The 15,923-nt window shown below is 58.0% G+C and overlaps 1 protein-coding gene across 5 annotated transcripts in view; it reads left to right on the forward strand.

The window, feature by feature from the left end:
• NIBAN2 (niban apoptosis regulator 2) overlaps window positions 1-15,923 on the forward strand; it is a 51,505-nt gene that overhangs the window by 21,451 nt on the left and 14,131 nt on the right. For 4 of the 5 annotated variants that reach the window (XM_060300399.2, XM_030858604.3, XM_030858602.3 and 1 more), the window contains 2 exons: window positions 9,610-9,740; window positions 14,812-14,940. In XM_060300399.2, coding sequence (XP_060156382.1) covers window positions 9,610-9,740; window positions 14,812-14,940 — 260 coding nt within the window. Of the gene's footprint in view, window positions 1-266; window positions 3,448-9,609; window positions 9,741-14,811; window positions 14,941-15,923 lie in introns of those variants that run through there. The other variant, XM_060300401.2, reaches the window with a different exon arrangement.

Here is a 15,923-nt window from a genome sequence, read left to right on the forward strand (position 1 = left end):
CTGGCCCCAGGGAAGGGGTGGCCCAGCAGAGGGTCCCTGCGGGGCACCTGAGGCTGGCAGGGAGGAAGCCTCGAGGGTGGCAGCCACCTTCCCCAGGAGGAAGGACAGCACGGTGCACGTTCTCATGGCCCCGGGACCCAGCCGCGGCTCCGGGTCGGGCATCCCATTCTGTGCTGAGGAACCTCTGGGGCGGGTGTGGAGCTGCGCTGCTCAGTGTGGGCGGTGGCTCCCCACCGGGGCGGGGCGGGGCGGGGGCCCTGGCTCAAGACCTCTGCCTCTGGCCTCTCACTCGGGGCTTCCTTCCTGTTCCTCCTTTGTGCCAGGTCCTGTCCCAGATGTGGTGGCTACTGCCTGGGGGTATGAGACAGGGCACAGGCCTTACCCACTGTGCAATCGGGAGAGGGGGGAGGTCCCACCTACCCTGGGGACATCCCGGGGGAAGGGATGGTGCAGTGGAGAGTGAGAAGGGAGGGGTGTCCCTGACCCGGAGGGACCCCACGGGGAGGAAGGGCAGCCAGGGGTCTGCAGGCACGCCGAGGAGCTTGATCTTTGTCATAAAGGCAGTGGGAACTGTGGACATTTTTGAGCAGGGGAGATTCGGGGTGAGAGCTGTAACAAAAAGATCCCCGTGGTTCCTGTGTGTGGGAAGGATCAGAGGGAAACGGGAAGCTGAGGGGGTAGAAATTTGGAGGCCGTGGCAGGGGTACGATGGGAGGGGCCTGGTGTGGAGGTGGGCTGAGCTATACTGGCCTCTCGACCAGCCCGTGGGCAGCTGGGACGCCCACCTCACCCTGATGGCCTTGCGCTGGAGGCTGGGGTGGGAATCCTCTTGGCTCCAGAAGTCGGTTGACCCTGGATCAGTCCCTCTCCCTCGCTGGGTGCTGTCGCCCTTATGGACAAGGACTGGCCTGGCCGGGGGCACCCAGCTGTCCTATCCCCTCCTGGCTCTGGCTCTGGCTCTGGCTCTGCAGGCTTCCAGCTGCTGGTTCAGGCTCTTCTCTCGGGTGGGCTGCCAGCCCTCCTCTCCTGCTGGCCGATGGAGCCTGTCGTTACCCGCCTTCCGCCAGCTTCGCCCCCTGATTACAGGAGCCCCGTCGGCCGCCCACAGGGCCAGTGCTGTGGGGCGCCCCAGGGGCTGGCAGTCTGGAAGGTGGGGGTGAGATGCATTTGCCCAAACTTTTGTTCCCTGTTAACACTCAGACTGTTCTGGGTCCATATAATTTATAAGCTGTGTGTCCTTGGCGGAAACACTTAAACTCTCTGAATTTCAGTTTTCTACTATGTGAAGTGGGGACAGCACATAGAGCAACTCGTGTAATTGTAGCGCCATCCTGGGTCCAGAGGAGCTGCTGAGCGAGTGGCTGTTGCTGTTATGCGTTAGTAATAATAATAGGGGGTGTTGAGCAGAAAGGCCCCGGGCCGGGCACTGAGGGCTGGCATACCGACCCAGCTCTGTCAGGACATGCTGTGTGACCCTGGGAGAGTGTCTCCACTGCTCTGGACCTCAGGCTTCCCTGGCTGTGCCAGGCAGATGATGGAGATGGTGGTACTTCGGACAACTCTGTGACACAGGGAAGCTCAGTCCCTGCCCCCACTCTGCCTCTGCTGTCCCTTTGGCTCTGGGGTGGGTGGGGTTGGTATCCCCAGTTGCCTCCCCCACCTTCCCGCCCCGGGCCTGATCCCCTGGGCTCTGGGAACCAGGCAGGCAGGTTGTGGCCCTGCCCCACCCTACAGGGTGCTGCCCTCCTGGTTTCAGTCGGCAAATCTCCCAGCCCTGGTACAGGGCTGGGCTCTTGGGTGAGGTGTGTCCCTGGAGCCCACTGGAGGGACCGGCTGAGCCAGGGATGGGTCTGGCACAGTGCCCTCAGCTTGGGCCAATCCAGGGCCGGGACCGGCCTGAAGCCCCCATGGTTGGCACAGGGCGGATGTGGTCTTGGCTGGAGAGCGTCCTCTCCGTCGTGGTGTCTTGTCAGTGTAGAGGGGGTCCCGGACCTGCGCTCATATCCTGCCTCCGCTGCTTCCCGGCTGAGGGACTTGGCCGTTCTCTGGGGCTCCGTCTCCTCACCTTAAACATTCCTGCAGTTCAGACACCACCTGCCCCAGGGCTGAGTTGAGGGTTGGGGGGGATGATCGAGGTAAGAGGCTTTAGTGCAGGTATGGCGTGAGCTGGGCTTGGGAGGGCCACGAGAAGGCAAAGCATCTCCTTAGCTTGGCACTGGAGGCTCTCGGAAGGTACCTTTCTGGGCCCTCTCTCTGAGGACCTCTGTACTCCTTCCTCCCATCCTGAGCTCAGCAAGCCCCTTCTCTCTGAGCACAGTGGCCCCCAGAGTAACCAGGGAACTTCAGGCCACCTTGGGGCCTCCCCAGTTCTGGCCCAGCCCCCGCTCTCTGAGTGCAGGAAGTAGTGTGATCCCTAACTTGTCAGTTTGGAGGATCAGAGATTAACATTCTTCTGGCTGCCTTGCCTGCTGGTGGTGCTGGTCCTGGGGTTGGGCCGGGACAGGCCAGGGTTTGCTCCGCCTGTGTCAAGGGCCTCTCCCTGGGTTAGAGGAACCTTAGACAAGAGGCACCTTACAGGAGCCCCCACTAGCAGCGTGCCTCCTCCTTGCCAGGGTGAAGTGCATTATGCTCTTAGCCCATTGATCTTATAACCTGATCAGGCAGATACTGTTGTGCTGTTTTGCAGAGGGGGAAACAGAGGCTCAGAGAGGGGAAGTACCTTGGCCAAGGTCACACAGCTAGTTGGTAGCAGAGCTGGAACTTGAGCCCAGAGCCTGAATGCCCAGTGGAGACGGTGCCGTGTTTGCAAGTTGGGGTGATGCTGGGTCCTGCTGCACCGCCCGCCCCCAGTTCTTCTGTCCAGCCCGAGGGGGGCTGTGGTCAGCTTCCACTCAGAGCTGACTCACCAGCAGCTCAGAAATGGTGCTGAGGTCTTCCCTGGTGGCACAGTGGTTGAGAATCCGCCTGCCAATGCAGAGGACACGGGTTCGAGCCCTGGTCCAGGAAGATCCCACATGACGCGGAGCAACTAAGCCCATGCCTTACAACTACTGAGCCCGCGTGCCGCAACTACTGAAGCCCGTGCGCCTAGAGCCCGTGCTCCACAACGAGAGAAACCACCGCAATGAGAAGCCTGCACACTGCAACGAAGGGTAGCGCCCGCTCGCCACAACTAGAGAAAGCCTGCGTGCAGCAACAAAGACCCAACGTGGCCAAAAATAAATAAATAAAATAAATAAATTTATAAAAAAAGAAATGGTGCTGAGGCCAGCATCCCAGTCAGCTCCTGGGGTGAGCCCAGCACTGATTAGATAATCTTTGCGATTTTAGATCAGCTGAGCCAATAGGGACCCACCCACACATTTTGCAAGTAGAAGATTGAGGTCCACAGAAGATTGACAAATGAGGACCCAGTAGGAGTGAAGTTTCCCTGCCAGCTCCGACCAGGTAGGGGCTGGAGAGCCCAGACTTCAGTCTAGGCTCTTAGTCACCAGCTGTGTGACCTTGGGAAAGTCATTTTGCCTTTCTGAACCTCGGTTTCCTCATCTGTAGAATGGGGATTGTAACGCCTGTGTTGCCTGCCTCTAGGGAACAGGCAGAGATCCAGCAAGAAAGTGTAGGGCAGGGCCTTGGAAATTGTGTTGGGAATGAAGAGGCTTCAAGAGGTGGGGGAGTGCGTAGGCTGTGACGTGAGACTAGGTTTGAAACGCACCTGTTTCCCCTTTTATGCCAAGTGTCTTTTTTTTTTTTTTTTTTTTGGCTGTGCTGCACTTATGGGATTTTAGTTCCCCAACTAGGGATTGAAGCGGGGCTCTCAGCAGTGAGAGTGTGGAGTCCTAACCACTGGACCGCCAGGGAATTCCCTAGGCTAAGTGTCTTTCAGAAGGTCTCCAAGTCACCCTGAGCCTCAGTTTCCTTACCTATAAAGTGGGGGTGACAATCTATCAGCATTACCTGAGCTCTTGAACAGACACAAGTCCTCAGTGGAAAGAAAGGCACCCCAGTCAACTCTGGGAGTTAGTTCTGGGGGCAGAGTCAGGAAGACTGGCTGGTAAGGAGGCCCCTCTGGGTCACCCTCGATGGTCCCAAAGAGTACAGGCTTTGGAGACATGGTTCCGGTCATCTGGGGGGCAGAGCCATCCTAAGAACCAGAGATACAGATGTAAGATCCCTTATTAAACCAGCTCGCCAAAAGACTCCAAAAGAGCCCCTGGGGCGGCGGGCAGGGGGAGAGAGCCAGAGAGAGTGAGAGAGAATGAGTGTGTGTGTGTGTGTGTGTGTGTGTGTGTGTCTGCGTGTATGTCTCCCTGGCCTCCATGGCCTGGGCGTGTGTGTGTGTGTGTCTGCGTGTATGTCTCCCTGGCCTCCGTGTCCTGGGCAGTGGCCTCTTCAAGTCTGAGTGGAGCCGCTGCCTTCGTGCTGTGGATGTGCCGTGGAGGTGGAGGCCTGGGTGGGCAGTGGCTCCCTGAGGTCGCAGAGCACAGTGGTGGCCGCACCCACACTCCCAGAATTCACGTGCCGTCCTCTTGGTTTCCTAAGGGTATCAGGACCCCCGCAGGCAGTCCCATGACAGCCCCACGTCGGTGCTCAGGCGCTTTTGTTGACTGATGAGTGAGATGACGTTTCGTGAGCCATTAATCTTTCTGGACCTTGGTTTATACACCTGTAAACGGAGGGTTTATTTACCTGTGTTCACCTCGGGGCCATTTGAAGACTCTGCGTGCGTCTGTGTGTCGGGCCCTGTGTCTGAGTGGGATGAGCTTACGTCCTGATTCTGCAGGATATGCTGGCAAAGGGGCACAAGAGGGCCCAGTGATTGGTTCTGGGCTCTCGCAGAGGCTGAAGATTATGCCAAGGGAGCCCACCAGGGTCAGGTGGGAACCTGGGTTCCTGCATGGCCCTTGCACCTGTCCAGGTGTTCCCACCCCCTTACCCTTGCCTGTGCAGTTCCTTCCTCCTAGGGAGCGCTCCCTTTTTCAGGTCTTTGTTGAAGACCTGCCGATCCTTATCATTATTATTATTTTGCGATTCTCTTCCTGCTTCTTTTTTAAAAAAGACTTTATTGGATTTTTTCAAACTATGAAAGTTATGCCTGCTAATAAAACTTTCAAACAGTCCTTACTGTTGTTACGAGCTGAGCACGATGGTTATGATTAGTAGTAACATTTATGGAGGTCCTGAACTGGACCCATCTGTTATGCCCATTTTACAGGTGGGGAACTTGAGGTTCTGAGAGAGCTAGGCAGCTTGTGGGGCTGGGTCTTCAGAACTGGGATTCTGAACTCACAGGGCCTGGGGCTGGAGGTCATGCTCCATCAGTACCCGCTACCTTCTTATCCTAGAGCATCTGGGTCTGAGTGCAGGAAAGGAGGGAGGATGTGTGAGAAAGTGTGGAGGGTGGGTGAGGCCGGCACTCATCCTCAGACTGCTCCAGCCCAGCCCCTCTCCGTAGCTCCCAGCAGCAACTGCATCGCTACAACTAGCCAGGGCCTCCCAGTTCCCGGGCCAGGGACCCCTGCAGTCGGCCCTGCCTCTGGAGAGGGGCCACAACCTACTTCTCTGCCCGCTGCGAGGAGGGATGCCCTGTGGGGCCCTGTGGACAGTGGTCAGAGCCGGGACCAGGAGGGGGTCAGCAGGCTGTGGCTAGAACCCTGACTGCCTCGGTCTGGCTCTGCGGCCTCAGGTGAGCCCCTCACCCTCTCTGGCTCACAGTCCCCTTTGGGCTGATGAGGCCCCGAATCCCTGGCATGTGGTGTCTCCCGAAGCTTGGGAAGAGGCAGGAAGAGCTGGTACAGGTAGGTGTGGAGGAGAGAGGGGCGCCTGAGGCCTCGGGGACCACCCGTGGACACCCAGGCAGGGACGCGTGGTGGGATTCGAGTCATTAAACCCCTCTGGCAGCTCCAGGGAGATCGCTGCTGCAGGGTGGCGAGGAGGGAGAGTGGGGTGCTGAGCAGGCCTTGCAGGGAGGGGGCTGCCTGGGCCGTGGCCCCCGAGCTCAGCAGGCAGGAGGTGCCTCTCCAGGGCTGCAGTGCCGCCTGCACCCTCCTCCGCAGCGTCCGGCCAGAGAGGCTGCTGGGGGACTCTGTTCGGGGCTCCTCCTCTGGGAGCCCTTTGTTCCTGGAGGGGACTGGACCCCCTCCCCTCCCTGCCTCTCTGAGGTCTTTCCAGCCCTGACACCTAGGCCCCCCTGCGCAGCCCCCCGAGTCCTCATCCTCTGCCTTCCTGTGGCACCTCCTCTGTACCAGCACGTGGCAGTTCCTCCCAAGATGTCTTAGGACATCTCTCAAGAATGTGCTCCTGGCTGCCAAGAAGCCATCCCGCGGCCCTCTTCCGTCACGGTCTTCCCTTTCCAGCGCTCCCTCTGTTGCCAAACCCGAGCTGAGCTACCCAGTTCCCTGGCGCTGCCGGGACCCTCCTCCTGTGGCCCCTAACCTCTCACCCAGTGGGCGGGTGGCGGCGTCCGCAGCCCCCGGGGTGTGGCGTGGAGTGGGCACTCAGTCCTTAGAGACCAGCCTCCCTCCCTATCCCAATCCATTCGGCTCCCAGGTTGGAGAGCAGATTGGGGTACTGAGAGACCCCACACTGTCTGATCTGTTTGGTTCTGGAATCTCCGGTAGCAAAGAGTTTATCTGGAAGCAGGTCCAGGTCTAGACGGTTCTCGAGTTTGGGTAGCAAGGCATGCCTGTGGTGGCGCTTGGGTGAGATCAGGGCTGCTGCAGCCTGTTTGGGGGCGCAGCGCCCATGGGGCTGTCTTCTCGTTTCCTACTCCTTTGAGCGAGGCAACCCAGATTTCTGTCCCCTGTCCCCTCTCCCCTCTCCACCCTCTGCCGGGTGACTTCTCCTCTCTCACTTCCTCGTGCCCTCTACTCCTAGACCCTGGTCCCACAGCATCACTTGGATAAACTCTTCTGCGTCCTGACGTGAGAGGCCAAGAATGAATTTCCTTCTTGCCTCCTACTCTGCCCCTGTCAGCCTGGATGCATCAGGCCTGTCAGTCTCACCTTCGTTTTCTGTCTCCATCCGGGTCACCTCGTTCTCTTTTTCACTTCCTCGGCCTCCCCTGGCTTCCTCTTCAACCCACAGTCCCACCCAACGTGGGCCTCGGTGTGCCCCTCGATGGGGCGATGCCTGGGCCTTCTGGCTGGGCCCTTCCCTGCCAGGACGTGATGCCTGGGCTTAGCTGACCCGGCAGCTGAGAACATGCTGGGAGTCAGACAGACCTGGGTTTGAGTCCCGACACAGGATGGTGGCTTCCTCCTGGGCCTGGCTTCCCACGCATCAGGGCACATTCTAGCCCTTCTGGAAATAATGCTGTGTCTGAGGCTGGGTGCATCAGGGCTGAGTCAGGCATCCTAGAGCTGTTGCCGAAGGACCCTTGAGATCCGAGGGCCAAGCCTACCCGTGCTGCGTGCTGGGAGAGTGCCCATTGGCTGTCCGGCTGTTTGAGGCAGAGCTGGGGCAAAACCCTGGGCTGGAGGCTGAGAACCTGGCTCTCCAGTGCTGGGTCTGCAAGCCTCCTCATCCTTAACGTGGGAAAACAGTAACACTGACTCCCTAGGGTTTTTGTGAAGATTCTTTGAGATCCTGCATGTGAAACTTGCCCACCCATTGGCTTGGGGTAGCACTCAATAAAACGGAGCGATTATGATGACGATGACATGTTTTATCAGTATTGTTGTTGTCTACGGTCCTGTTTTCTCTGTTTGGCTCCAGTGCGTTACCTCATTTTCCCCCACCCCCAGCCCGCCTCATCATTTTTCAAAACAATTCCCGTGGTGTTTGAGAGAGTTCTGGTTGTTTATAGTTTTTAAAAAATAGGCATTCAAAGCAAATTCCTCATTTGTTCTCCCCTTCCTCCCCCCCAGACAGAATCTGAACAGACACGAGCTCATTCCAGGAAAGGGGAGCACAGGCCTGTGGAGACGGACCCATGGGCTGAGCCGCCTCTGGAAGGAGTGGAGGGAGTGGGCCTGCCCGAGACCCTAGGTGTGGGATGTGGCACCTGCTCTCAGGCTTCCTCCCCAGTCACCACCTCCTGGCTGGGCCCCAGGACTGCATTCCAGTTATGCCACTCTCTAGCTGTGTGACCTTGTGCCAGTGACTTAACCTCTCTGAGCCTCGGTGTCCTCTGTAACTGGGGATGACACCAGCCGTACCCCATAGAGCTATTGAGAGGATTAAATGAAATGCTGTCCTAGCTGGGTGCCCTCGGTATCCAGAGGCCAGCCATGGGAGGGACGGCGTCACTTCAGCCCCTTCTCCTCTGAGAAAGGAACAGGTCTTTGGAACCTGGAATCCAAGACTGTCCGAGGTGGTAGGGCCTGTCCATTATTGAGTCTGGTCCTCACGGTGTGCAGGGGGAAACTGAGGCCCAAAGAGGGGAGCCGCACAGTGGGTCAGCACGAACCCCGGGGCAGGACTCAAGCTGCAGCTACTCAGGACCGGGAAGCCTTGCCCAAGGAGGAGGCGCCCTCGGCATGGGTTACAGCCCTCTCTGGACCTCAGTTTCTTCGTCTGTGAATGGGGACACCCAGGCAGCATGTGCTGGGCTTGCTCTGGTGCCCCAGTCCTCTCCTTCTCCGTTCAGAAACTGCTTTAGCCGAAGAGAGAAGCAAAGAGCCAGTGAAAGCAAAGGGGTTGTTAACTTGGTAGATGAGTTGATTCTAGAATGTTTATTTTTTTTATTGTGAAAAGAATCATCCTCATAAAATAGTTCAAATGCTATACAAGTGAATAAAGCAGAAACTGAAATTTGCTCTCTGCTTCTCATTCCCACACCCAGGTGCGCCGCCCTTAACAGCCTGGAGTGCTGCCTTCCGGACCTCTTTCTGGAGGTCTCCAAGCATAAATCACTCATAGGCACATGCAGGAATAATTTTAAATGAGATGATATGCCGTATGGGATTCCGTAGCACTGTTTTCTTTACGTGGCCGAGTACGGACACCTTCCCTTTGTTGGTACCTGTACCCAGGTCCCCTTAATCTTCTGACCGTCCTGGGTGAACTGCTAGGTATTGAATCATTCCCCACGTGCACAATTGGCTTGTTTCTATGATTTCTGGTGCATAGATGCCTGCTGTCCTTGTGTGAGTTCTGTGGGCTGGATTCCTACAGCATCAAAGGGCACCCATGCACCCTTGGAACTGCATGCAGCTGTGGTCCCCCTCCAAAAAGGCCGTCCCAACTTCCCACTCCCCCAGTTCTGGTTAAGGTGCCTGTTCTCGTCCCGGCTGGTCCTGGCTGGTCTGACAGGGGAAAACGGAATCTTGGTTTCGCTTGCATTTGTTCGCTGGCTGGTGAGGCCGAGCGTCTTTTCACATGTCTGTTGGTTTCTTGTGTCTTTGGTGGTTTCTCTGTCAGGGTCATTGCCCTTCCCGCCCCCCCCCCCCCCCCCCCCCGCCCCGCCCCGCCCAGCCCAGAGGCTCACCCACGTGTGTGTTGGAAATGCACCACCCCTACCAGGAATGCAGTGCAGATGCAAACACGGAGCTCGTGCGGACAATTTTATGAACTGGGATTTGGGGCAAGGCGGGTGCCCCTCCCTGGGGCAGGGTTGCTGCCCGGAAACAACTGCACCAACCTCATGGCCCCTTTGTCCCTCCCTTGCAGAGAAAACCGGGAAGATCCTGACGGAGTTCCTCCGCTTCTACGAGGACCAGTATGGTGTGGCTCTCTTCAACAGCATGCGGCACGAGATCGAGGGCACCGGGGCGCCACAGGCCCAGCTGCTCTGGCGCAAGGTGAGAGGTGCTGGGCCAGGGGCAGGGCGGCCTCCATGGCCTCTGTTTCCCATTGTTGCTGGATGGTCTCTAAGGGCCGCACCCGGCTTCTGGATAGGCAGGTGACCTGGTGGTGGTGTCGAGGTCCTTTTAGCACCGTGGGCGACTCCCCCGGGCCAGCCCCTTCGTCAGCAGAGCTGGGGCTCTGAGTCATCTTGACAGGCCTGGTCCAAGCCCAGCTCCTTCTCTTACACTCTGTGTGCCCGCGAGCTGTTACCTCACCTGTGGAGCCTCATGTGCTCACCTTTAAACCCGGACGAGCATACCTCCCGAACCTGGTGGCTGTGAGGATCAGAGATTTGTCGGCTGGGCGCCTGGGGCTGGGCGGGTGCTGGCTGACACTGTCATCATCCCTGGCCTTGTCATCATCCCATTATCAGTGGTAGGATTATGTTTGCACAGTCAATATTTGTCCAGTGAGGACTGGAAGCTGCCTGGCTCCAGCCTGGGGGTCAGCATGGGCCAGACGAGGTGGAGAGCCTCCTGGGGAGGGGGATCCTGTGGTCGGCCCTGGCACGGGGCCGGGGATGGGAATGGCGCCGAGGAAGTGAGGGGATAGCCGGGGCACTGGTGGGGCTCTGGGTTCCCGGCTGGAAGTCGCCAGGCCTGGGTCTGAGCACTTGGGGTGAGAGGCCAACCCTTGCTCCTCTGGGGGTGCTGCAGGGGCCCTGTGTCAGCCCAGGGAAGTCCTGTTTGAGGGCACTGCACGTCCCATTACTTGGGTCATTCCCTTTCAGTGACCTTCACCCTCTGCCCACTGGATGGCTGGGCAGGTGGCAGAGGGAGGGGTGATGAGAAGGAAGGGTGCCAGCCCCCCTCCTCTGCAGGTGTACCGGCCCTGGAGTGGCTGAGTGGCAGCCCAGAGGCTACTTATTCCTGGCTGGTGGCCCCTGGCAGAGCGCCCAGCGGCTTCTCTCTGGGGATCAGACTGGTCGACCAGCCAACCCCAGTGCCTGGGGCTCGGGGCATTCGTGGCTGATTTCCATGGTTGGCGGGCTGTGAAGTCGCCCTTGCTCGCCTCGCCACAGCTTCCGCCCCCAGTCCTGTCGCCTTCTTCGGGGCTGCCCGGGTCATCCTGTGCCCAGGCTTCGAGGGGCCGGGGGCAGTGCTGTAGCTGAGGGATGGAGGCTGGAACCCTGTGGTCTGGTGGGAAAGAACTCGGGGGGGCCTTGGGTTCAAATCCTTTTATTAACTGGTGGCCGGGGCCATTGATGTAAGCTTCAAGGCTGTTTCCTCATCTGCCAGATGGGTACCTCCTGCGTAGAGGAGGATGCGGATTCAGTGAGAGAACAAATGGGGGTGGGAGTCCCCACTTGCTGGGTAACCTTGCTGAGCCTGTTCTTCTGTCTGTGAAATGGTGCCCAGAGGGAAGAGTCATGGGCCAGAGGAGAGAGCAGCTTTGTGGAGGGGTGGGCATCACATGGAGCTCTGAAGGCTAGGTGGGATTCGGATTATTGGGAAGGCGTCTCTGGAAGGGGGAACGGTGTGGGCAGGGGCGTGGGCATAGCGGGGTGTGCAGGGGGCGACAGGAGGGGGCAGAGCAGAAGGAAGAGCCCGCAAAGGCCCCGCACTGGGAGTTGTTTCATTCCACTCCCCGCCCTCCCCCAAAACCAAGTGCCATGAGACCAAAGGGGTGGGGGCTGGCATCACTTGACCAGGCTTTGAGGATTTGTCACCCTTTGGTGTCATCTCAGCAGGAGGAACGGCTGGAGGCGTCAAGTCAGTGGAGCGGGAGAGCTGCCACTGAGACTAAAGGATTCCGCCGAGAGACAGGCCCCCTAGTCGGGACACACACTGACTGTGACGGGTCAGGTGCTGGGGCCACACTGCCCTTGCTGCCCCCAGACACTCAGGGAGACAGTAAACAGCCCTTTACACGATAAAGTGGGCGCTGTGAAGGAGATGACAGGGGGGACTCAGACAGTGGGGCCTGACTTGTCTGGGTGGCCCAAGAGGGCTTCCTGGAAGAAGGGCCATCTCAGTGGAAGACCTGATGGGAGAAGGAATATCAGACCACGGGAATGGCAGGTGCAGAGGCCCGAAGCTGAGCCTTTAAATGGCTGGCCCAGGGTGGTGGAAGCAGGATTCAAGCCAGGTTCCAGATTCCTGACCAAAGTCTCTTTCTGTCTTGACCCCCAGCCTGCCTGGGGTGGAGGGGAGGTCAGGGCTGTGTGTCAGAGCCTCTCAGAGCATCACACCTCCCTTTGATTTGGGGCCCAGAAAAGACTGTCTGGTCTCCTGATGTCATGGCAACTTCCTGACCCTGTGGCAGCAGATGTGGCCTGGCCTGGGTATCTGGCAGGAGCACACCTGTGTAATAGGAAAGATGGCCTTGGACCCAGCCCAGGTGAGCTGCTTCCAGTGGGCAGAACTGGAATGGCTCTCCTATTTGGAAGGAAATGTCACAGGCAACCTGGGTCCCAATAACCTAAGACAGAAATGGGGTTCCCTGACGCGCTAAGCATTTACTCTGCATGAGAAACGCCTTTAACACCCACAAGGTTGAGTATTTGTGGTAAGAAAACAGGAGTAACATGTAAGCAGGAAGAGTAAGATGAAATCACCCACAATCCCTGAAAAGGAGGAATCTTTGGTCCCATTTTGTCATTCAGTAAAGTGAGGCTAAGTCATGATAACAATATAATACTAGAAATCATCATCATCATCACATAAATTGTTTTTGGTAGAAATAATAATACAGGGACACTTCCCTGGCGGTGCAGTAGTTAAGACCCTGTGCTCCCAATGCAGGGGACATGGGTTCGATCCCTGGCCGGGGAAGTAAGATCCCACATGCTGCAAGATGTGGCAAATAAATAAACCAATAAGTAAGTAAATAAATGACATTTCCTCTTAAAAAAAAAAAGAAAGAATAATACAATTAATAACAATACAATTAATAATAATACAAGTAATGGTAGTAATAAAAACAGCAGTCCTTTTGTGTGGGCGCTGCTCATGCAGCCAGTACGACACTGCTCGGAGGGACTGAGATTTAGACCCATCCCCATCCCAGATGTGGGCACTGAGGCTTGGACAGGTGGAGTCACCTGTCTGGGCTCCCGTGCTGTGGGCCGTGGAGCTGGGACTGGAACTCGGGCTGTCGGAGCCTGGGAACTGTGCTCTAGCCATTCACCATTTACCGAAGATGCCCATCGTGGCATCAGAGAGCTTTGCAGAGTCCAAAATATTTGGCCTGGGCTGTCGGGTTCCGTTTCGTGTCCTGCAGACCTCCCTGTGGACACGTGACTCTGCCACTTGAAAGTCTTAAAAATAAAAGCCAAACCCACACCACCTACCCATTACGGGCTGTCCCAGGATCTAGGGGTGGACTTGGGGGCGCTGCTGAGCCCCACTCGCCCGGGCAGACCCGCCTGGGTGGTGAGCTTGTGCCCTCAGCCTCCCACTGCCCAAGCCTGGGCTCCGGCTCTAAGCAGAGAGGAGGACTGCAGACCAGGGGCCTGGGGGTGGGAGTGAGGGTCTGAGCAGGGTGTCGGGAGAGCTCTGTGTGCTCTTTCCTTTCTAGGAGAGATGGGGATTCAAGAGCTGGGTTGAAGTAGGCCCCAGTCTAAATATAGACCACTGAGCCCAGCTCTGTGACTTGGGCAAAGCCCACTCTGTGTGTGTGTGGGGGGAGGTGCGTGGTAGGGGGAACCGTTTTCTTTTCCTGTAAATATTTTTATCCCTGGGTAGGAAGCAGTCTTCGGGGGCCTATTGTTTGAGCACAATAGGCCCTCATTTTCCAAGAATGTTTTGGCATTTCCCCTTGAGGAGTTGCTGGGGAGAGGAGGCTGCATGTGAAGGGAGAGGGCTGGGGGGTGAGGATGCCTGGGGAGGGGCCGCTCACCTCTGACTCCAGCTGCGGGGCAGACCCAGAAGCAGAGCGAGGAAGCTAGGAAGGGTTAGGCACCGTTAGGACAATAGCAATACTTTCTCCCTTTATTACACACGATGCATGTTTCCTTTTGCAGAAGGCACCGTATTTGTTGTAGAAGCTGCTGAGAAACAGGAACCCTTGACTCCCTGAGCTCCTCCCATCCAGGAGGAGGGCTGCTCCCTTGTGGCCTGTCTCTCCTTTCCTGAAGCTTCCCCGTGCGGGTCTGCTCAGGAAGCACTCGCTCTGGGACGGCCACCCCTCCCCCTCCCCAAATAAGTCAGCCCGAGGAGCTGGAGAATGACACTGACAGTAACCCCAATAGTGGTCATGGTGGCTTCGCGTATCGTACTGCCTGCCAGGTGCCGACTGCCTGCGTGATCCTTGCACAGAATCCTCGAGATACCTTGGTGAAGTCGGTGCTGTCACTGTCCCATTTGACAGATGAGGAAACTGAGGCTCAGGGAAGTGATGTGACAGGGCTGAAGTCACACTGAGTCAGCGGTCGAGTCAAAGCTAGGGCTTTGCAAGAAGGTCTGGGCGTTTCTGCTGCCCACACTGGCCACTAGTCCACCAGGATGCTGGTCAGACGGGAACCCTCCAGGCTGAGGTCCCCTCCTCTCCCACCCAGATTCACGGAGACCATCTTGTCAGCCGTCGGAACTGGGGAGGCTCTATGGAGCCAGCGTGGTCAGGTTTTTGTTGCCCCAAGGGGAAACAGGCCCAGAGCTGGAAAGAGATTTGCCCAGGTGCTGGGGCCTTACCAGTGCTGGCCGGTGGGCACGTCCCCTCCGGCTGGAGTGACTGTCGCACACCCACACTGCAGTGGGGGTGGATGGCGAAGCAGCCTGCCTCGCGCTCTAGAGACCTGTCCCGAGGCAGCTGTGTCTGCCTAGGGCCAGGATGGGGTGGGATTCTGTCTGGGTCCGGTATTGTGGTGCCTGGCCTGGGTTCAAGTCCTGGCATTACCGCTGATCCTCCTGGACCCCAGTGGGGCCCCCTTCACTGCCCTGAGCCTCACTTTCCTCATCTGCCGAATGTGTGACATGCGGCCCTGCCTCGGGGGCCTTGGTGAGGTCAGGATGGAGGACGTGCTCACCTTCTTGGAGGACCCCATTCCCAGGCTGGGTCTCACTCCCTGCCCTTTCCCTCTCATAGGTGCCCTTGGATGAGCGCATCATCTTCTCGGGGAACCTCTTCCAGTACCAGGAGGACAGCAAGAAGTGGAGGAACCGCTTCAGCCTCGTGCCGCACAACTATGGGCTGGTGCTCTACGAGAACAAAGTGGTGAGGCCCCCAGCCCACCCCAGCTTCTCCCAGGCCTGGCCAGGCCGCTTCTTCCCCTTCTCTGCAGCCTCCCCTGGCTTGCTGTCTTCTACACTAGTTGATGCTGCACGGCCCCCATTCCTAAGCCTGAGACTCCGTACCTCCACCCGCATCCCTCCCCTCCTCCCCGCACTGGCTGTTGCCAGGGCCACAGCAGAACCTCAGCAGCCTCCCCCCACCCCTTCCGGCCTCCCCATACCTTGCTGTGCTGCCTGCCCTCTCTAAGTGGCATTTCATCCATCCAGCCACCCAGCTCTCTGGGGTCCCCTTTCACTCTGCCTCTCCCCCCATTGGCCACGCGTTGCTGGCTCCTGCCCACCCCCGAGGCCCTCCGAATCTCTCCATTTCCAGCGCCCTCCTCGCCCTCAGCCACCTTCCCGCCTGGGCTTCCTGCTGCTCCCCAGCCCCTCCCTTCCTTGCTCTTCAACAGTGGCAGCTAACTGGCCGTTCCCTGCCTCAGAGGACCCCTGGGTGGTGGTCCTGTTTCCTTCCGGATGCCCCCTTGCAACTCTGTGCCCTGCAGTGGGGGGATGGGTGTCCTGCGATTGTTCCTTTGCTTTGGGCCCTTAGGGAAGCCCCACCTGGTTGAGCCACAGGCCCTTCTTCTACCAGACGTTTCTGCCGAACAGCGGAAGGACAGGCTTGAGCGCCCTCTGTTTTGAGGGAGGCACCAGACTCACCGGGAGGGCTTGTTAAAAAACAGGTTGCTGGGCCTACCCTGAGTTTGATTCGGGTCTGGAGGGGGCCCAAGAATATGCATTTCTGACAAGTTCCTGGGTGACACTGATGCTGCTAACCAGGGACCACGCTTTGAAAATCATTGCCCTGGAGGTTCCAGCCACTCTTAAGGAATGTGTTGAGTGGTGACACCTAGTGGCTGAGTGCAGCATGGCACCCCTGCTGTATGAGCTCCCACATCAGGACTATTTTTTCTCCCCAGGGGT

The sequence above is a fragment of the Globicephala melas genome, chromosome 6 (genome assembly GCF_963455315.2).
Source record: "Globicephala melas chromosome 6, mGloMel1.2, whole genome shotgun sequence".
Classification (NCBI taxonomy): Eukaryota; Metazoa; Chordata; class Mammalia; order Artiodactyla; family Delphinidae; genus Globicephala; species Globicephala melas.